Raw genomic sequence first — 22,413 nt, 5'->3', positions numbered from 1 at the left:
TTGTGTTTCCTGTCTGTCCATGCACGCACTGGGGGAAGCACGGGGGCAGGAAATGTCTCACAGGATGACTAAGAAGTTGTGCCAAGGTTTGTACTGTCAAAATAATGCGCTGTCAGTGAGCCTCATGATCTAGGTAATAGGAGCTGTCGCTGATTGTTCTGCTAAGGGTCCTCTCGAGAATCCAGGTTGATAGTCGGCACCCTGACCACCACTCACAGTCCTGACTGGGCACCCTGACCACACATCTCTCGGTTCATGAAAGTACCTGACTCTTGGAACTGTGTAGATTTGACAAGTCGCAGATACTTTGTATCTCATTAGTGAAAGTAAATAAGTCTGCCTTTTTTACACTGGAGAAGTTAATTTAGTCTCATGATAGTCTGGTAATTTGCGTGAGGGCAGGATCATTGGGACTTCATCACTGACACGTATCTGACAAAGGATGCTTAGCTGACTTTAAAGATGAAACCATGGGCCCAAAAAAAACCCAAAACTCTGTTCTTTCCTCAGCATTTGGTTTTGTGAATAACCAAGATTCCTCTCCTCTGCCTCTGAAAATTCTGCTAGTAGCATGATGGGATTGGTGTGATACAATAGTGTCACTTGCTGGGGTTGTGAATAGCAACAGGGACCTTGACTGGCTCTCTGAAGCACTGCAAGTTATTTTCACTGGTTTTACGAGTGAGTGAATGGGTAAGTGCGCTTCCTTCGTTCTCCTCCCCTAGGTGGAGGATCTGAAGCTTTAGCAGTGCGTTAACGTTTCACAGTTCTTTGGCTTCTCTTCATTTAGGAAAGCCCTCCCACTGCCTATAAAAGCTGCCTATAAGTGCAGATCTTTTTTTCAGATCATTTATGCATGTGTGAACGTAAACAGACGCCCACACCTTTTACATGGGAAATGAAAACTATAGGAAAAAAAAAATGACGTGGTTATCTTGGGTAACTTTGCACACACCACTTCTGTATGTAAGGGATACGAGCCTGAGAGTAATGGAAAATTGCTTTCCCTTGTTCTGTTGTGCTTTTGTTTTTTTCCAATGTACAGTGAGGATTCAGGATCCTAACATAAGGGAAGGATGGTCTTTATCCACAGCAAGTACCTTCTGACTGGGTCTTACAAGTGAATACTGGTTTTAGCTTTGGGATGGGGGAGGGGAGAGTGTGGAATGATTCCAAGTTGAAATTAGCTTCCTCTACTCTGTAGGATAGGAAAAAGCGAAAGTTCCTTGTTGGCTTATTTAGAAACTTCACGATCAAATGCTGCAGTTGAAGGCTGCCTTACTAGCAGTCATTTTGTAACTTTTCTTTCTACTTTTTACTACTGTGAGCAATAATATGAAGACTGATGTAAGGGGACTAGTTTTGTAATGCTTCACCTGCACCCTTATGGATTCACTGAAATCCCGTGGTAATGAAAATCAGTGGCTAATGGTAGCTGTAGGCTGCTATCTATTTTGACTGAAATCTGCCAGGGGGCAGTTAAGCGCAGAGGTTATGTTAAATGTTGGACATTCTAGGAGTTTTACATGGGTTTAGCGGTTTCTTAAAAAAGAAAACATACTCAAAATCTAGACCATTTTGACTGATATAATGCAGATTGTAGAATTTAATTTTCTGAATTTTTAAATGTGTATTTATTTCAAGAATACATTTCTTTTTATGCACTGTATTCTGAAGAAAATTGTTCTGGTACCAGTTGCTTTATTAGATTCTGCTGTAACTTTAGTAGGAATTCCGACAGCCTTGTGCTGCCATCAAATGATCTCACTTCGTCTTTCTGTTGGGACCCAAGTCTTACTGGAAGTTTTTTTTCTCATTTTGATACTTGGTGAAGCTACTTTCAGCTTTTGGGGGCAATATAAATAATTGAAGAGTCTAGGCCTTGTATTACTAGGCAGGTTTTGCAGCTTTAAGTCTTTGAACGTAGTTATTTATGCATTTAATGTTCGGTATCTTCAGGACTCAACGCTTCAGTCCATGCATAATGCCATGTCCAGAAGTAATACATTTATATGTCACTTTAACTTCTAACTTGGTGTAATAATTACACTCACACTGTCTTCTGAAGCATTTAAATTTTGGTTTTAGTGACTCTGGGTTACTGCTTTCCTGGAAGCAGTAACGTGAATTATGTATTTAGATAGGTGATGTATTTGCATTTTAAGTGTTCAGATGCATGTTTTTCAAAATAGCATGTTTTGTGGGGTTAGTCTGTGTGATGGATCTGTTCTTGTCACATCACAAGCTTAGTGTTTATGTTGCTTTTGGTAAAGGAGAGGGATGTTTTGGGATTTATGTTGGCTTCTAAAAATACTGACAGGGTGAGCATTGTGTTTACCCTGGAAAAAATACCCCTTTGTATGTTGGCTCTGCATTTACAGTAACTTATGATAGGTTAATTGTTTTTAATCCATAATACAATCAACGCAGAAATAACATTATCCAAAATCAGTAGGGATGGCACATGGAGCTAGGCCAAGTGCCTTATGGGCATATCTTTCACAATTGCTGTTATTGCCTGTATTTGTGGTTTCTTCTGTTTGGAGACTTTGACTGATACTTGTTTATTCTCACTTAGTGTCGTCTGTTGATTTCCTTCATGCTGCCACATTTCACATTTCAATTTTTTCTTTTGCCCTCGCTTGCTAGAAAAGATAAAGGCATGTTAGAGAGGTATCATGCTTAAAGAAATTGAAGGAAAATGCTTCTTGCGTTTCCAGTGGAGTCACACCCCTACACTTAGGAAAGTCCTTGAAACAGTTTTGTCAAACTCAAGACATGAGTTTCTGGTTTTACATGTAAAAATGGTATTTTAAATTTTGTGTGTGCAAATGCATGTTTTAGTCCCATTTGCTTTGGGCACGTCAGAGTAAGCTTTAACAAAGTGATCCCCTAAAACTTGAAATGGGTTTAATTTAAGTATTTGCACTTCTTAAAGGCATTTGACAGAGAGTATTCAACTTGACGAGCACAAAATTTGATTAATTCCTCTATGGACGGCACACTGCATCCTGCTCTGAAAAGTAATACCCACACAACTGTAACGCGTGTCAGATTTACTTTGCATTACTCTGCGTGACCAAAGTAGAGACAATACTCTTTCCTGATTCCACATGGGAAACATCACCGGGGGTATATTTAACTTGTTTAACTATAGATGTTTAGTCATAAAACTTCTGCAGTTGAAATGGGAAAAAAAGAAATCATCATTTAATTCCTTTGTCCTGTTACGTCATCCTTTGTGATTTAAGTTTTCAGCTGTCTGATATGTTCTGTGCCTACTCGCTCATTAACTTTGAGTAATTCTTATTAGTTGGCATAAGCTTGGTGATACTTTAATTTTCCCAGGCAGTGAAGAGGTTTATTTATCAGGTACTGCAGATCATCTGCTATAAACCTTCTAACCTCTCATTTTCTGCTCGTTGGAGCTGCTGAGGTATTTTAGTGATGATGCTTTGGAAATAGCTTGGGTAAATGAAACAGTATTTCCTATTTCGTTTAGACAGCTTTAAATGTTGGTACATAAAACTGCCTGGTGTAAAGACTGGGTGGATTGTTTGTTATGTGAAATAGCATCCAAACCTTTACTATGTTGTTATGTGTATGAAACCAGTAAGTGTCAAGTCAAATACAGTAGCCCAGTCTGCTGTACTAGAAGACTAAAGCATCCTGGACAGTGGTGCTGTGTGGTTGCATGTCATAGATTGTGCAAAGCTGAGGGGAAGTGACAAAATAAATATATATTTTAAAAAGGGGGAGTGATGTGGGGAAATTAAACTATAATTGTCTTGGTGACTCAATGTACTTCTTAGTGCTCCATTTCCCAGTGCTGACTAAGATGCATGTGTCGTTGGAATATACTGGAATGGAATTTCAGTATTGTATTAGAGAGGAAAAGAAAATAGGAAAGAAGTAGAAGCTTTTGAGTTTGAGAACTGTAAGGCCCAGCAGTGGTCTGCAAATATTTGAACTGTATTTTAAAGGTTTCAGTTCGTGTTTTGCTCATTTAATGTAATTAGCTTATATCTAGGTGTGTCATCTTACTGTTAAGATGGTCACTTTGGGAAAGAACTTGTCTTGTTGAGAAAGGATGAATGCAGTCTGTAAGTTGAGTAGTTCATCTGTGAAAGGAAGAACTTCCTCTGGCATTCCCTGAATTGGTTGGCAGAATATGCGTGGGGTGTTTTGTGGGGTTTGTTTGTTTTTCTGTATTGGGTTTTTTTTCCATGTACATGATCTTTCTTTTTCCTTTCAGGTCTTGAGTATAAACTTAGGTTCTAAAAATGGGAAGAATTTTCCTGGATCATATTGGTGGGACTCGCCTGTTCTCCTGTGCCAACTGCGACACGATTCTGACCAATCGTTCTGAGCTCATCTCCACTCGTTTTACAGGGGCCACAGGAAGAGCCTTTCTTTTTAACAAGGTTGGTAAGAAGCTGAGAGGGAACTGCTGTTTGTTATTGCAAAATGAGGCTGTGGGATACAAATCTGTTAACAAAACCCGAAAGCTTCTCGGCTAAAGTGTTGTGTAATTTTAATTTTTTTAGTTTATCTTTTGTTCTATTCGGCTGTCTTTGAAGTCAAATTAGGCATTTCCTATTGATGGCAAGCTACCTGAATTAGTTTATCTGCAATACTAAAAGGCTGCAGAGAGGATTTTGTGTAGAGAGGCATCATGCCAGAATACAGGGAGTTTTAACTTTGGAGACTACTGTAATATGAACCTCAGATTCACTGTGAGGGTATCTTTTGTCTGTCAGAGAGTTTCAAAGACGTTTGCACTTCTACTCCGTTAAAAAAAAAAAAAGTCTAGATAATATTCTGTTTAATTTCTAAAATGCGTTTAAGCTAACAGTGTTTCGGTAATTTTAGATATCCACAATCTTTTTTACAGGCAATAATAGTCTGGTTTAGTTTAGTATGCTTTTATTGATCAAATTTGGTTTAATTCAACAGATTGAAATATGAGAGTCATAACTGAGCGAGTCGTAGCATTATTTATTAACCCCTTCCATATAGACTTGTCCATTAGGCTCACTGAAAAAATCATGATTGTCCTCTCACAAAGTTCCAAGTCCCTGGCCTTGGGATTTTTGGCATGCTGAATCCTATCAGTAGTGTTTATATGCAGGCGTTAGGCTCCATAGCTATAAGAGAGCTGTGCTTCTCGTTTCTTTCTCGTCCAATAAGCGCTGGATCCTGGGGTTCAAATTTTTCTTGTGTTACATGGTGGGGTTTAATCCCAGAAGTTTGATTACATTTCTGCAGTCAGAAGCCCTACAGCTGAAGCAGAGAGAGCAAGCGCGGTCAGGTGGAAAGTTGAGAAAGCAGTGCAGCCCCATCTTTTAGATTCCTACCGCGTATTAGCAGTTTGGATATAGTTCTGACCTCAACTTCCTGGTTCTGTGGTGTTGCTGCCTAAACAAGTTGAAGGTATATTGTAAACTGTGGAGATAGCATACAAAGCAGGTGAATGTTTAATGCCTACGCACTCGGCCACTGAGCTTTCCTTTCTATTAAATGATTATTTCAAAAGCACCCCAAGATTTTTCAAGTAGTACCTCTTACGTTTTGGTTCTCATTTCTGAGAATAAGTGATCACATCAGTTGCTAGAAGTAGGTTACACATATTACAAGTGGATTAATATCCATTAGTTTACAAGGTATTCGTCAGGAATTTCTCACCCAAAGATTAACTAAAGATAAACTAGCATTTCATGCTTCTCACTTAAACCATGAGGGTTCTACATCCCTGTGAAGCACATCTTTAAAGTGTTACCTTCTCAAGCAGGAGATTGTCAAGCGCCGCTGACTTATTACCGTAGGCTGCAGTTTTCAGTTCTTGTGCAGGGCCACAGGCTCACAGCTTTGAAAGCATTGACAGTCGTGCACGCTGTTACCAAGCTTTGTGCTGGGCAGACTAACCCTTTCTATTCCCCACCCCTCCCGTATTTGTACCAGGTGGTAAATCTGCAGTACAGTGAAGTTCAGGATCGGGTCATGCTCACTGGCCGCCACATGGTTCGAGACGTGAGCTGCAAGAACTGCAACAGCAAACTGGGTTGGATCTATGAATTTGCCACTGAAGACAGCCAGCGCTACAAGGAAGGCCGTGTTATCCTGGAAAGAGCGTTGGTGCGAGAGAGCGAAGGATTTGAGGAGCATGTTCCATCTGACAATTCCTGAAGAGACTTGGCTCCCTGCTCAGGTTCTCTTCAATTGAAACTCGAAAATAATAAAATCAACAAAAAATTCTGCTTACATACACTGTCACCTTAGCATCAGAGTCGGATTCATGGACTACAGAGTGGGAAAGATTATGAGAGTATTTCAGATGGAACCTTCCTTTCTTTATTCCTTTTATATTTTACTTTTCCCTCCAGCAGCTGTTTGTAGAAAGAATGTTGTGCAGATGCTGTAACTTTTTCTCTCTTGCATTTACATCTGTTAGATTTGAGACTGTATCTACAGATACGGTGGAAAATATTTGGGGGATTTGTCTTTTGTTAGAGAGAGAAATTTAATGAGTTTTTTTTTTTTAGTTTGCACAAACTGATGGCAGCAGAAAGTTGTTTTAAAACTACAGATGTTTTTTAAAAAGTATATTCCAATTTTTGGCTTAATTTTTTAGTTAGGTGGGTTTTTTTTTTTACCCGGTCTTTTCACCTGATTTGCTAGCTAAAAGTAAGGAGATCCGAATTTGTGCCGAGTGCTAAAGGTTCAGTGTTGGTACAGCTTGGGCTGGCCCTTGTGCCATATTCTTGTTGAGGTTGATTGGTAGCACAGAGCCCATTATTTCTTGTCATTCTTGACCCAAAGATGTCACCATTCCTCGTTTATTTGTGAAGTCCCATTCACCATGTAAACTGGTGTTGATTGGAAACTATTCTTGAAATAGGGCAAAACTGCTTGGCTTTTTTTAACTTTAACTGATGTAACTTATAAGCATAGTAATAATATAAAATGTTAGTTGTCTGTTTAGTCTTGCGTTGCTTACAGATCAGGCTGTGTTTGTAATGATAGGGAGCCACTGAGAAACTACTGCTTCAGTAGTAATTTTTTTTGTTTCTCTACTAATCTCATTAAATAGACAGGGAATTGCAAATCTTAATTCTTCAAGTAGCTTTCTTTAAACCCAGAACTTCCTATGTTAAACACAGCTGCTGTGTAAAAGGAGAAGATTGCCAGCATGTTTGTTCATGCCTAGAGTTATGCAATCTGCATCTCTTGAAAAGATTTAAGTTTAACAGCTTGTTTTCAAATGCTGCTTCTGGTGTTGAAACCTTGATCTTTCAACTTTGTTGAACCTTTTCATTGTGATGTTAACGTTTTTCTCTTTCTGGGCAGGAGTATGTCAGCCCAGCAGTAACTAGTGACTCCGATTCCTGCTTTCTTCTTGTAGAGGTCAGCTCTGTTTAAAACAGTGGTCTTGCTTGCCTTTTTAGCAAAAAATGCTCTTTATTAACTTAACTCAAGGGTGCCCAAGGACTTTCATTGTGTCTTAAGCCATAAGTTAAGATCTCAAGGGCTGAAATTTATTTGAATGTTAGATATGTAAGAGTCCTTATCAAAGATACAGGTTGTTTTTTTTTTTCTTATTGGATAAACTGTGTTCAGTGTGAAATAAGTTACCCACAGACACACTAGACGGCGGGGAAAAACCCAACCAAACAGATCTGGGCTCTGACCTTTCAGAGTAATTTTTCTTCACTAGTCACAGCTCCGTATCTGAAAGTAAAATGTGGAGGGTGGCTATGCAGGGTATTTTTACTAATTTTTTTTGCTTGCCAAGTGGCAATTTGGACACCCCTGACTTTACTGCTGATTTCATGTAAAAGTAGCTTTATGATAGAATTGTCACATAGGAAGAAAGCAGAGTAGATCACATACCAGAGCTGTGCTTGAATCAAGCTGCTTAAACAATAGTGTACTTGTGCCTCAAATGGATCAGTTTTTGCACTGAGTACAGTAGTACCCCATTATCTTGTACTTCTGTCCTTCACAGGCCCTGAAAGCCCCGTTAGCATGGTTCTCTGCAGTACTTCTCTTGTACTTCTGACATTACAGTACAATAAAGTATGTTTTGTCCTGAGTTGATACTTGCTGGTTTTTTGAATATTTTTCATGGAGTCTTGTTAAGTGAATGAGAGAACCTGGCTCCCATTCCCTACCCAGAGTAAATCACTGTGTCTGTAGCAGTGACAAACTGTTGGTGAGCATCTCTCTGAATAGGTGGCGGAAGAGTGTGCTGTTGATTTTGGGAGGTGCTAAGTGAAGCTTCATACATACCACTTGGACACTTGAAAGCCTTCAATTTACTGCTGTTAAACAGAAAATAAACCCAGGAAATGGCTCGTTTAATGGAATTCTGGGTGCCAGGCGTCTTTCCCTGTCTTTGAATAGACAGCAAGCTAAGCAAAACTCCTGCTTCTGCAAGAAATGTGAAGATTTACTTTGTGAAATGCCTTGGGAATTCAGAATTTGTATATCTGCAATTCTGTGACCTTTTTTCTTCCTTGCAGATTTTGGGGAGAAGCCTTCTGCTAGCAGCTGGTCAACTTCCTAAGCTGTAGCTGAAAGGATCATTGTATTGGTGTAATGGAGCCTGTGTGAGCTACTGAAACAGGTTGCCCAGAGGAGCTGCGGATGCCGCAGCCCTGGAAGTGCTCAAGGCCAGGCTGGATGAGGCTTTGAGCAACCTGGTCTAGTGGAAGGTGTCCCTGCCCATGGCAGGGGGGTTGGAACTGGATGGTCTGTGAGGTCACTTCCAACCCAAACCATGAAGACCTCTTCATTTTGGTAGATTGTTAGACTGTGAGATGTTAAAGATTACTTTCCCTATGATTTGAAAAACACTATTGAGGTGAATTCATTAAAAGCTCCTGAGATGTAAGCAAATCCACTGCTGCTTTAAAAGAGCAGACTTTGGATTGCTCTTTTAGCCTACGTGCAATTCCGTTCCCACCACCCTGATGGCTCTGTGGGGAGAGTTTACCCTCCTAAATTTTGACTGCTCCTCCTTGAGGTTCTCTGTGTGCAAATACAGATAACTTATCTTTAGGGAACAAGGCGATTGGTTACAGTGGGGCTAGCAACAGAGAAGGCACTGCTGTTTGGCATTAAATGTGACACTGTAGTAGCGCGGTAGCCTTGGATTCCCAACCAGAGCATGGCTGGCACAGCAAAGGTGCCACCACTGTCAACTTGTGCCTGGCACGTGCTCTGCCGCCTTAGGCGAAGAAGGCAGCAAGGAAATTAGAGTGCACAACAGTCCACTCTGTGTTCATGGAGACCTCAGGATTTGTGCTCTTGGGCTGCAGCCCGGGGAGCAGGGGTGCTCTGATTTTTGCCTAGCGTTACCTGTAACAGGGTTCACCTCACCCGCGCTGTGGGCTCCTCCTGTAGTTGCAGTGTAGGTGTACCCTGTACCCCGTACCCCAAACCGAAGTACTTCATTAAAGCTGCTGACTGCCGTTTCAGCAAAACCCAGCTCTGGAAAGATGAAAAGATGGGACAATGTGTTTGTGGGTTGGAAAAACGTTTTCGTTAACGTTTTCTATGCGTGTTCAAAAGAACTTTGGCACAGGTATCTCGTGGCTCTGTTACAAAAGGAAGCATTATGGTGGGCTCTGGGGATGGCTGTGGCAACCTGACACGGGATTATTCTTACAGGGCAAGCTTGTCTCTTCAGATTTCTGCCAGAGCTGCAGGAAACAGCCAGCAGATCATCAATGGATTAACAGGTAAGGAACCAGTGAAGCTGCGGTTCAGGACACAGTTGCCAGGTACAAGGCACGAGGTGACCGGGAAGTCTATAGCATTGGGGTGGGAGAAGGCTAGCTAGGTATCAACCCGATTTTAGAAGAGAAACAGATGCTGTGTTGCTGCAATACCATTCTGCAAAAGCCACAAATAGTATGTTGTGTTTCCTTTTTGGGCCTGCCTTCACTTCTTTGACAGAATTATTAAAAAAAACTCCAATAATAACCCAGTGAAGCTTGGTTTCCTTGTGGCTTCCTGAGCTCCCTGATGCCTGACAGGGATGAAATGCTTCCAACTTTGTTCCACTGGGGCACCGATGAGGATCGCTCACCAATCTGAGCCCTGGTTTTGCAGGATTTTTAAAGAACTAAGCAATTTTGAGACTTTTCTTCAAAAGCTGGAGTTAAAAGTGCCCAATAACTTAAAAAGATCACTTCAGGTGGTGAGGAGGAGTATGACCTGATTGACAACGTTGTTCTGGAAATCAGAAATCTTGTGGCCAAAGAAAGTGAGCTCCCGTCTGTCTCATCAGCTGTTACGTGGCAAAGACATTCAACAGCTTCTGACAAGCCTAATTTCAACGGCATGGAGCTGTTCCCAGTCTCGTGGTTTCTTCCCCCACCACCTCCCTCTGGTGTAAGGACTTCTGGTACGTGTAGGAAATGTTACGGGGAGCACTCTCACATTTGCCATCCAGTCTTTAGTTTGTTTTACTAAGAGGATTGTTCTTATTTGTATGGGTCTCTGTGATGCTAGTAAAACTGCTGGCATCTCATCCTCACATCTAGGCAGAGGTTATTTGGGAATGATCCTGCTCTGGGTAGAGATGGTGTGAAGGGAGACCTCATTCACCCTGCTGACGGAACACTTGCATTGCTGTGCTGCATCTCTCTCCATCTGATCCTGTTGTAGGTGTGATCTGCTGAAGTTCGCCTTGCAGCTCCTCCTTTTAAAAAGGGGGTGACTGTGAGACGCAGTCTGAGCCTCTGAAATGTGGCATTTCTCTCTCAGGGCCTGAAATACCCACGCTTTGGTGCAGGCTGCGTGGCTGGAAAGGGTGGGGGACTGCGTTCTTGTTTGACTTCTTACTGCAAAAATAAACCCTGGCACTTGTCTAAGAAACAGTCAGAAGCTCTGTGCAATGGGAGGCAGGTTATGGACTAGAAACCCAGAAAAATGAGGAAGGAAAAGATTTGGGGGGGGAAGATTCAAGTCTTACTAAACCAAATTCTCTCGAAGAAGCAGAGATGGGAGGAATTCCAGAGCTAATCTCCCACCTTTTCTCTGTGAGCTGTGTGGGCTCAGGGAAAGTGGAAATCACTTGGGCATTGTAGAGGATCTAATGTTCCCTGATAAACAGAGGAAGAGACTGAATGTGAGCGCCTCTTTGTTTTGAGAAACCTCCCTGAATGTCCTTGCTGATAGTGGGAAATGTGGAGCAAAGCTAAGATTCTGGTTTCTTTGTGCTTGGGTGAAGGCACCTGGAAAATATTTGTCCTTCAAAGCAGGCTCTGGTTTCGTTCTCATTATCTGAAGTATTTTAACACTATCAGAAACGTGCATTTCTTACAGAAGTAAAAATAGGAGAAAGAATAAACAGCTATGGCACTGATTTGCATTTCCTAAGTGTGGGATAGGAGAATGGGATGTTCATTACCTCCTTTGCTGCTGTGCACTGTCAAGAAGGTGGGATGCTCTGAGGGAGGTGGTGAGAACTCAGGGGCACCCTATGGTCGGGATGCAGAAACATCTTCTGTGGCTATGCTGCTGGTGGTATTTGGCCAGCAGATCTTTCTCCCCTGCCCTACCCATTTTTATGAGGTTTGCTCTGGTCTGGAAATCCATGTGCAGGTATGCTTTAGTCCACACAGAGCCCATGCCCTCAGCTACAGCAATTTGCTTAGGCTTCCTTAGGGTGATCTTTTTGCTTTGGGGAATAGTGGGGGAAGTAAAACCTGCCTTAGCTCAGTCAGCACCCACAGATGTACGTGGTGAAATGCATGTGAAAAAACAGAGGGCTAGCTGTGTCAATCTGCAGTGCCTGCTGCACCTCCCCTGCAGAATTAGCACAGTTTAAGGATTTGGGGAAGCGCCTGCTTTTGGCAATATTAGAGGGTCATTTCTAGTATCACTGTACCAGCACGATGGGTAAGTCATTTCAGCTCAGAAGGGATCGATGGGGTGTCTGTTCCATGTTTCCCTGCGGAGGAGGGATGAGCTTAGTGGTGTACTCAATAAGCTTCCATTACTGGGATGAAGTTTCTCAGCATGATTTCTTATTGTAGCCTAAAGTACATTGGAGAGATACAATTTAGGTCGCAAAAGTAGAACACTTCAAAAATGCCAGATTTCCGACGGATTGGGTAGCACGTGGTTATCCTGTCCCTGCCTGCGTGCAGCCGGTGGGTGAAAGTGGCATGTGATCGGACGAGTGAGTACGGCACCCTTTTATAAGGTACACATTGAACTTGTAGTCCCAACCTGTGGACTGTTTGACTTTTTAATAACTTTGTTTCTAAAGGTAATTTGGGTATGAACTTTCTAATGTGCGTTTAAGTGATGAGAGTCAAAGAAACTCAGACTAAGTAATTGCTGGCTTCTTCACGACTGAGACTTGAACTGGGAACCCCACTGGATGCAGTAACCATCACCACTTAAGCTCCAAAGCTGACTGCTACTGAACCAGCAGCTGGAGGGAGCTTTTCATCAAAGAAGGCTGAGCAGATGCCAGACCCAGGCTTCAGAGTTTTTCATTCGATGTAAAGTCTCAGCATGGGATAGGGAGCTTTTTTCAGTTCATATGCTGATTCTGGCCAGGCTGTGAGGTGTGATTTATTTGTTTGGGGTTTTTTCTTCCTTCCTGATGACTGGAGTTGGTGATCTCTTGCTCCATATCAGGCTTTGGAGGAAGAGATGGGAAGATGAAAGCTACTCTGCATTTCCTACTGAGAAACTGACTCTCCTGCTTCCAGCCTTCTGCGTTGGGTAGGTTCCTGCTCCATGCGTGTTCCTTGTCAAGGAAATGCTCCATGATTCATGTGCCACGTTTCTGGAGAAGGGAGGAGCAGCTGGAGGTAGCTTATTGTCCATTTCACCATGCTTCATTTGCTTTATCAAGCTGCAGGTAAGCTCAGGGCTTCTGGAGACTTAAGATGTCAAAACAAACCTGAGAAACAGAAAAACAACAGCTTTTAACACTCAGTCCAGTGCAGATTTAGGGAAAAAAAAAAAGTTTGTGTGACACCAAAAAGAATCACAAAAGCTATTTTCCCCATAAAACTCACCTCAGCAGCATTGGTATTTTTGTTGAAAGGCAGAAGGAGAAGCTGGTAGGTCTGCTCCTGGGAGATGCCTCTTGTCATCACCCCACACTCCCCTTCTCTCCTCTCCCTCCTTCCTTCCCTTTTCCTCACGTCCCTTCCGAGTTTTCAGCAGGCGACCTTGTTCCTCCCAGCGCGACGCGGGAGGCTGTGGCTCCGGTGCTGGGCTCAGCTCCTGGCTGCGGGCTCAGCCCTGTGCTGACTGCGGTGCAGGTGGCGTGGCCGTATGGTGACCAGAAACGCTGCTGCTGGTCTCATTCCCTGGGCTGTCTTCAAACTGCCATGCGGGCAGGCTGCCGGGGTGATCCAAAGAGCAGCGGAGGCTTGCCTGTGCTGGCACTACCTCTGGAATCAGGCTCTTGTCCCTGTCCCTTCTGTGCTGCCAGGGGAGTGTGAAGAACATAGACACAGATGAAATGATCTTACTGTTCTCCCCTCTCTGGGAGCTCAGGAGAGACAGGCATGGGGCAGGCTCTGCCCATCTCCTCTGCGTGGGGCTGGTGCCGCAAGGGACTGAGCTGGGACACCGGCACATCCCTCGGCGGGCACACAGGCGACGGGCAGAAGGCATACACTGCTGTGACAACCCCACCAAATTTCAAGGCCCAACTTCAAAATGTTGTGTCGCTAAAACGTTTTAACAAAGTAATTGGATGCTTTGTTTTAAATGGGGGGAAAAAAATATATACATCCCCTGAGCCTTGTTTTCAGAAACGCCTAACCATTTCTAGAAGAACTATTTTAGAACATAATAACCTATCCTGAAGCAGACCTCCAGCGTGGAGTACTTCAACCCCAGTGTTTAATGCTTGGTAAGTAAAATCACAACCAGCTGGAAACAGAGCTGTGTACTGGAAAGTGCCAAGCAGCCTTAATTTAGGAGTCACTTTTTGCACAGACACTTCAGTTTGCCAGAAAAGAAAGGAGAGCCCAGCTGCCAACAAGTGCATCGATTTGGACAGAGGGATGGAAAACTGCATTTTTGCCTGTCATTTATTGTGCTTTGATATCTCTTTTCAGGAGGCACAGATACATCTGTTTTTTTCTTGTCTTAAATGGGTAGTTGTATAAAGTCTAGCAGAGGCACATGTTTGTGTCCATCTTTTCAAACAGCAAAATTATTTACAGTATTATCTTAGAAACAGCTTCGTTCGGGGGCCTTTCCCAGCACTGACTAGCTGCCAAACAATGTGTGTTTGAAACACTCTGGACCTGATTCTTTTCTCCCTTACACTGTTTTTTCTGCTGTCATCAGCTGACTTCATGGGAGCTACTCATCCCCTACAAGCTTGGTCTGAGTAGGAAAACAAAATCTGTAGATAGAGTGTATGTATCCAATCATAGAGAAGAATTCTATAGAATTGGAATGAAATCATAGTAACTGGTGGGTTTGGATTTACCTGCCGTTGTGCGTGCATGCTGAGATTGCTCTGAAGCGTACCTGTAAGCACCTCTTCCCTACAGAATACCTCTGCAGGTGTTCTTTAGAGTTTTGTGTGACTTTGCTGTTAGCTGTGAATTCTCCCACCTGCACCAGTTAGAGAACCAGACCAAAGTCTTTGCTAGAAGAACACTAAACCATTTATTTTCTTTTTGTAGGCAGTAGAAAGTACGATCCTGGTTTGAGGTCCAAGAACTGGCAGCTCAGATGAAGTGCACACTCGAAGCACTTGTAGCTTAGGCTTTATTCTGCAGAATTCAGTGCAAGCAGTGCCCTTTCCTACTGTCAAGCTTAGATGAGATTGGTTTTGGGATGACTGTAGGAAATCATCAGCTTTCCACGCTGCATGCCACATTTATATTTGACAGGCGAGAATCATATTACATATTTTTATAAAGGTTTTAACCCACAGACTTCAAGGCCTCTTACAAAAACAGATGAGAATGACAATTCACTTTTGCGTGTGGATGCTCAGAGGCTTCAGGCGATTCACTCGGAGTGTACACTGCATTTCTGGGGTCTTAGGTTGTGACTCTGGGATTGCATTGACGCTGAGTGAAAGTCTTTCTCCATCGACGTTGGGTTGCTGGCCTATGGTGGCAGGGAAGTGCTGCTCTGTGAAGGCACGCTGAGGATGTGTAACCTGAGGGTAGCAGTCAGTAAGGCTATATTATCCTAAATATTACCTCAGTTTTGCCTTATGGTAAGGCTAAGACAGATGCTGAATTAAAATGACAGCAAGCAATGAAATAGTGTAATATTTCAGTCACCTTTCAGAGTGATTCTTTTTAAGTCCTCTTAGATAAATAAATCTGGTGATCTGCCATCTTTATTTCTTCCCTGCCTTTCCTCCTGTCTTTGTCTTCCTCTGTTCATCACAAGCTAAACACTTCTCATTGTGACATCCTGCCGAACCACCATCCTCGTTCTTGAAGACGTTGTGCTCCCTGTTCTTCCCACCTACTCTGACCTTCGCCAGGATCCCCCTTTCTCCAAACCCATCTTATGCTTTCCTTTGTCAGCCTTCGTGGTTCCCTGCATCCTTTTTCTGCTTTACTGAACCTGTGTGGTTTCTCACTAGACCAAGTGGTGTTCAGAGCTCCTGCTGACTCCTTTTTTTTCCTAGGCTGCAGGTAGGATTACTTGAAGAGAGCCTACAAGGAAGCTGGGGGGGGAGACTCTTTACAGGGACCTGTAGTGACAGGACAAGGGGTAATGGGTTTAAATTGAAAGTGAGGAGATTTAGATTGGGTATCAGGAAGAAATTCTTCCCGGAGAGGGTGGTGAAGCACTGGCACAGGTTGCCCAGAGAAGCTGTGGATGCCCCATCCCTGGAAGTGTTCAAGGCCAGGCTGGATGAGGCTTTGAGCAACCTGGTCTAGTGGAAGGTGTCCCTGCCCATGGCAGGGGGGTGGGAACAGATGGTGTGTAAGGTCCCTTCCAACCGAAACCACTCCGTGATTCTACGATAATATGCTTGGTGTGAGATGCGCCAGAGACTCAAACAAGGGTCCTCAGCAGACATTCTACCTCTGGTTTGAAACTGATCCTGGAGGTCTTTAAGATTAACGTGCGTGGGATCATTTCCATCACTCCCTCAACAAATCTGACTGGGCTGCTGCCTCTCTGCTTTGAGTGTCTCTGATTACCACCCCCAGCTCACCTTTAATAAAATCCCAAGCTGAGCTGGCTGCAGCTGGTGGTTGTGGTGGAGGTGACAAAATTAATTTACAGGAGGGGAAGCAAGCAGTGACAGGGACCCCTGCACAGAGATACCATTATTTTCCTCCCTCAGCCTAAGAAACAATAGAAAAAGAGAACGCTGCAGCATTCTACATAGATGATGGAGTGCCTTGCACACTCCCTTCCATACTATTTTTGCAATGGGGCATTTTGTGCTCCTCTGATATTTGATGTGGCCAAATCCCAGAGAGGAATGCCAGACACTGTCAAATTTCTACCACGTGTGTTGTTTCATCTGTATGTCCATGTGGGATAAATCCAACTTCTCTGCAAAGCACTGGTGTCCCATACCTCAGTTCTGTTTTAAAGATTTCTGTTGCAATCCTTTCCAACATCATCCATGAGCTGACGCTTAGGGAGTGGTCTAAATCCAGCTCAGTGCCAACTTGCCTCCTGGGGGCATCTGCATCCCACCCCCACTTCATTAGCTTTACAGCAAGATGTGCTATTTGTAATAATTGATGTTTGTGTCTGAAAAATGTTAATGGCTGGGCATATACCATATGCCATACGTGACCAACCAGGCTTTTTTCTGACAGCACAAGGGACTCCATGGGAGTTTCGAGATCTAGAAATGTTGGGGTGTGAAACCTGAGGCAAAATTTGGCAGTCTGCAAATTATTTATTACCTGGGAGCTGAAGAAGTGTGGACTTTCCCTGAATCACTATAGCCTAGAGATGTGGTCCTGCCTGCTTTCTTGGCCTTTGCCAGGTCTCCCTGCCTAACTTTCAGCTGAGAGGGGTGGGCACCCTGCCCTTACCAGGAAGAACCTTTCTCCAGTAATTGTACCAGGACTTCGAGACAGACATATGTCCTTACAAGCTTTTCCCTTGAAAATTCACATTGTATTTTCTGGCTGGTCAAATCTGCTAACAAAGATGATTCCTGGCTGAACTAGAGGTCTGTGGGACTGAGGGGGATGAGTGTTTGCGACTGACTCAAAGGACATGTAATATCTGACTCTAATCATTGGGGTAAATACATCTGTGTCCCTTCAAGCTCTCAGACCAGAGTTCAAGTTCATATTTATTTCCTTCCAGAATAAAATTCGTGTCAGGTTCTTCCCAAAGCTACGCTTCAGCGTTGTTTATTGCAACATCAAGCTTTGGGAAAGGTGGTGTTACTCTTGTGTTAGTTGAAGAGGTATTTATAGGAAATCTAAAGCAACTTTATTTCCCCAGAGTTCCACACCGAGGATGTCAGATTCGGAGCTTTCCAAGGAAGCTGCCACCTTAAAATAGACTAAGAGAATTCCTATTGTTCAGGTGACATAATTAGATGCAAACACAGAGGGAAGCAATAGCTGGTGTGTTTTGACTGATTCTTTTTTTTTTTTTTTTAATACTAAGTTTTAGGGGGGAGAATAGAAGATCAGGAGCCAGCTTCTGGCTGGAGAAGTTGGGATGCACAGCCTGCACAGAGGGTGAACATGACTCAACACCTACATCTGACAGGAACCGATTTAGACATTTTTCTCCCTCTCTGCAGAAGGCTGCACTGCAGTATTTAACATCAGTGCTTGATTAGACCACCCCCCTCCCCCTTTCTCAGAGGAGGAGAAGAGGAACAAGCAGAAGTTAATAGCTTGTGGCAAATATATCCACTGTAGAGTCAGAAGCACTCAACTCAAGTCCTTGCCCCAAAACGTGTGGGTAGGTTCTGCTACCTTTGCGGACCATAAGCATTGTACTGTGGGGAGGGGGAGCTGCTGGGAGTATCACCCCAACCAGAAATTCTGCTGAGACCACAGGAAAATGTCTCAGGCAAGCTTCACTGAACCCAGCATGTCCTCACAGACTGAGGGAACGAGGGTTTGTCAGCGCTGGGCTGAATTTTGTGTCTGAAACTCCTACTTGCGTCAAGTGGAGTCAGGAGGGCAGCTGGCACAGCCCTGGAAACGAAGGGGCCTTGGGTCTATGCCCAGTTCTGCCACCAGCCTTCTCCTACAACTCCCTTCCTACAGGGTCATTTCACTTTTTGTCCTTCAAGTTACTCCCATCCTGTGGGAAATAGGAGGGCTATGAGGGACCTAGACGTTGCCTCTCCAAAGTATTATTTTGTCAACTAAAGAAGCCATGGCAACGTGAAGCTACAACACAGTTTCCATCACAAGACTAACTTGAGTCACTTACTGCCTTTGAAACATCTGTGGTGTGGGCTAAAAGTAGCCTTTTCTACCAGAATTGAAGGAGTCACAAAAAATATCCCAAAACCGAGGGAGGAAAGGGGGAATATCAGATGGGAGGAAGGCAAAAACAAGGGAGTACAACAACAGTTATGAAACGCCTCGTTTCCCTGCTCTTCTTGTTGCTATTCTTCTTCCAGACTGATGAGTTTACTGGATCTGTTGAATTGTGATGATAGTGGACAGAACCACTGTTGAGACTTTCGTTATTAAGATTCTTAACCGTAACAACCTTCCTGCAAGGAATTGCCTGCAGCTGGGGGTTCTTGCTTCTGTAGAGACTGCAAAGTTGTAGGAGTGTTACCTACCTGAGGGCTTTATCCAGATGCGTGTCAGTTCCTATTTTGCCTTTATCCTATGTTATGCTAACGTCTATCCTCCCTGTTCTAGGAATGAATCTACCCAGAGATTGGAAACGTGGGAATAAGATCACCAGATGGTATTTTACCTAGAAAAATGCAAACACATGTCATGGAGGGGGAAAAAGTTGGTTCTCTGTGAGAGAGATTTGAGACATCTGAAATAGGTGAGACGTAGCGGGGAACATTTTGGCCATGACTTTGTGATGGGGCTAACGAAACAGGCCAGTTTAGGGCCTGCCTGTATGAAGGCAGCATGCCCTTGGACATGTCACACCTGCTTAGATCTGTAAACTGCACAGAGCATTTTTCCTGAAGAAACACATTTCCATAACGCTTTTCACATGATTAGCTCAGAGTGCTTTAGTAGGCTCAGAAGATGCTGGGGAACGATCAGTGCAGAAGCTGGGCTGTAAATCTTGCAGTGTTTATTTTTGTGGAAATCATCTTTTCTTACTCCCTTTTTATTCAGACATCAAAAGGAAAAGAACAAGACAACGAAGGCAAAGGCTGAGGCTCACTCCCAATGTTTTCTCTATCACTTTTGCCAAAGAAGAAAGAACAAACACCGTTGCATGTAAATAGTGGGGTTTTTTCTTGCCTACTTCTAGATACACTTTTACTTGTTAGCTATAATTAGGCAGGAGGGGCTGAAATGATTTATATGTCAGACCTAACAGACAATATTATAATCGTACCATTCTTTTAATAGATACTTCAACTCCTGAAAGCTTTGAATCAAACCCTTTATTTTAAAAGTATGCATACTTCAGGAAATTTCAAAAGTAATTGCCAGTTTCCTGGTTTGTACTTGATATTACACTGAGCTAAAGCCAGGGTTTCAAAGTTTGGGAAATATGGCTCTAGATTTTCTAATAAAAAAATTAGATTTTTGCTAATGAGAAGCTTGAGGTTAAGCTTTCTTGCTCATCTGAGATAATGAGCAAGAAGAAGGAAGAGCATTAATGTTTTATGGGTCAGGTGTGCAGTTCTTTGTGCTTTTAAGATATGCCAGAAAGCTTAACCCCAAGGCCAGGAAGGCAACCGAGCAAGCAGAGGAATCTGGATGGTAAAAGAGAGGTTAATGACTGTTGTAGTTAGGGTGTGCATTTAAGGGGAGTTTAAAGCCCCCTTAAAGAGAAATAAAGGCTCTGCAGCCTTGTTGGCTCGTGGTCTGAGGGATGGACCAACAAGCAAAGTGCACTGGAGGAGGGGGACAGGTTTCTGTGCAGCCTTGAAGGAGGATGGGGAATCACTGCGGCTCCTGTACGGATGTGCCAGTGCTGTGGCCATGCTGGGACCGCTGGGATTGTCCCGGCTGGCAGCCGCCCTTAGTAGGTGCTGCTGTTTTGGTGCTTTACATGGGGAATCAACAGCTGGGTTTGCAGGGATGCCGCAAGCATCACCTCTCACACAGCCAAGTGAGAGGTATGGGTACTCGCTCTGAAAATCAGGTGTTGCTGTTCCCAGACTAGCCATGTTTGTAAATCCTGACCTTGCAGGTTCTGGTGCCTTGTCCCGGTACTGGAGTGTTTGGAGAAGTTCCCGAGAAAAGGTTAATTTCTTCTAATTTTTGTAATGTTTCATATCAAAATTTCCTCCTTCCCCTCCCCTTCCCCCAGACTGTAGTCTCCTGTCTCCATAAGGAGTGTACCTAGCCTTGGCTGGTGGGTCACCTCTCCACTCACCCCCACCATGCCAGCCTGGGATGAAACTCCGCTGATGTGGAGCTGATGAAAATTGTGTGGGGGACCCTGAATGAGAAGGTGTGTAAAAAGTCCATCACCAAGGTAAAGTAAATCTTTTCAAATCCCTTTCTTGGCAGGCAAAATAGGAGCAGTCTCTGAGCGTGGCTGGTAGGGGGCAGTTCGCGGTGCTGTGCTGGCTGCACCGCGCAGTGCTCCAGCCCCGGGGTGATTCCCTGGGGGACTGGGGTTGCTCACAGTGGAAAGCCAGGAATTTTATTAGAAGGTATTTATGCACATGAGTATCGGCTATGTGGTGCAGCAGCCGAGCCTCACGGTGTGAAGCCCGTATCACCCGTCTTCCTGATGAACAAGTCTGGCTTGGAAGGACCACTGCCCCCACCCCAACCCCCACCAACATAGCATTGATAGCAGTCCTCTGTTTGGGTGCACCAGGCAGTCTCCCACTGCATAATGAACAACCTCAGGAGGACTGTGGAAGTAGAAATGCTAGGGTGTAAGTAGGCCTCTTGACTGAACCTTCACCCTGTCCCCTGAAACAGTACTCAGTGTGTAACCTTTGTGATAAACTAGTTCCCGCACAGAAGGAAGCAGTATCCAGACCCGCTGTGAGTGGTCCTGCGGCCCTGTATGTGTAACAGATGTGTACAGCTCACACCCCCTTATCTGTCTTTTGCACAGCATCTCCGAGAGAATATAAACCCTCTGTCCGCTCTGCTAGCACGGTGTTCACATCAGCAGAGCCGGTTTCTCTGCTCCTCAGCTTTCTCTCCTGGAGCTGTTGTAGATAATAGGCTGCTCTTCTGACCTGACCCACATTTGTACTGGGGTTGTTCTGCAACGGGATGGAGGAGTCAGCAGCTTGCGCTGTGTTTGAACAACATTGTCCACATCTTAAAACAGGTGAGATATGATGCTCTGCAGCAGGGCTGCTGGTGTCAGAGATGGGCTTGTTTTTGAGTGCCCGTGAGGCAGTGCTTTGGAAATTGGGCATTTCACTGATATACATGTACTGTGAGGAGAAGGCCCGTTTAATCATATGTTGAGGGAGTGGCATCACTGCAGGAAAAGGCCAAAAAGGCCTGAACTAGCTGATATAGCCTGGAAAGACCACTAAGGGTGGCATTAGACCAGACCCAGTTTTCTGAGTTTACTGTTAAATGCTCATCTTTCTCTCCATCATTATTCCAGCTTAGCAAATATTGCCCTGCTGCTTTCCCACAGCTTTTGCCATTTATGTTGCCTAGAAAAATACAACTTTTACAAGAAGACATACAATTTATTGTTAGTCTACTTAAGAGCTCTAAGAATCAGCTCAAAGAGTCCTCATCAATTCACTTACAGCAATGCTAACAATGATAAACAATATTATCTATAATATTAGAAAGGGGATAAAAGAGAAAAATCTTTAACATACAAGTGTCAAAGCTAATACACACACAGCACATAAGCTGCTGCAGCTTTCCCCAGGTTCTGCTCACCCCTTCGCTGCGCAGGCACCGGCTTCAGAGGTGCTGTCTGTCCCCTGGGAGAAGATGGGACGTCTGTGGGTATCACAGACCCACCAAGTCCTTTGACCCCAGCATGCGATGCCAATGGTGGGGCTGCTCCATCTGCCTTGCTCGGAGGGTGGTGGTGCTGTTTCTGCCTCCTCTGCTGCTGGAGTCCTCCTGGGGCTGTTTCCAGCCCGTCTCTAAGGCTCTCCCCACCGTGCTCCTCGGTGCCCAGAGCTGCATACATCCACACTGGCCCCCCAGGCAGAGCTGTGCACACCCTGCAGCCCTGCTCCTCGCCCTCCTCTCTGCCCACCAGCGGTGTTGCCCAGCCCCAAGGTCATGTTCTTCCGATGATGCAGCCGTTGTCCATGGGGGAGTCGTTCATAGCTCCGGGCAGCCA

General features: G+C 44.1%; 1 protein-coding gene across 1 annotated transcript; it reads left to right on the top strand.

Moving 5' to 3' along the window:
• Nucleotides 1-4,193: 4,193 nt before the first annotated feature.
• YPEL5 (yippee-like 5 (Drosophila)) lies at nucleotides 4,194-8,092 on the top strand. Its single transcript, XM_010156758.1, has 2 exons — nucleotides 4,194-4,424; nucleotides 5,962-8,092. Exons 1-2 carry the CDS (start codon nucleotides 4,284-4,286, stop codon nucleotides 6,184-6,186), a joined length of 366 nt encoding a protein of 121 aa, XP_010155060.1. The 5' UTR covers nucleotides 4,194-4,283; the 3' UTR covers nucleotides 6,187-8,092.
• The last annotated feature ends 14,321 nt before the right edge of the window (nucleotides 8,093-22,413 follow it).

Source organism: Eurypyga helias, unplaced genomic scaffold (genome assembly GCF_000690775.1).
Source record: "Eurypyga helias isolate BGI_N326 unplaced genomic scaffold, ASM69077v1 scaffold15520, whole genome shotgun sequence".
Taxonomy (NCBI): domain Eukaryota; kingdom Metazoa; phylum Chordata; class Aves; order Eurypygiformes; family Eurypygidae; genus Eurypyga; species Eurypyga helias.
Note: the sequence above shows the minus strand (reverse complement) of the source record. Positions and strands in the feature narration are given on the sequence as shown.

Bases quoted from the DNA above. Each gene is read 5' to 3' on its own strand.
- YPEL5 (XM_010156758.1), top strand. From the start codon at position 4,284: ATGGGAAGAATTTTCCTGGATCATATTGGTGGGACTCGCCTGTTCTCC. The intron at 4,425-5,961 runs GTTGGTAAGAAG...TATTTGTACCAG, and splicing joins GAGCCTTTCTTTTTAACAAG to GTGGTAAATCTGCAGTACAG.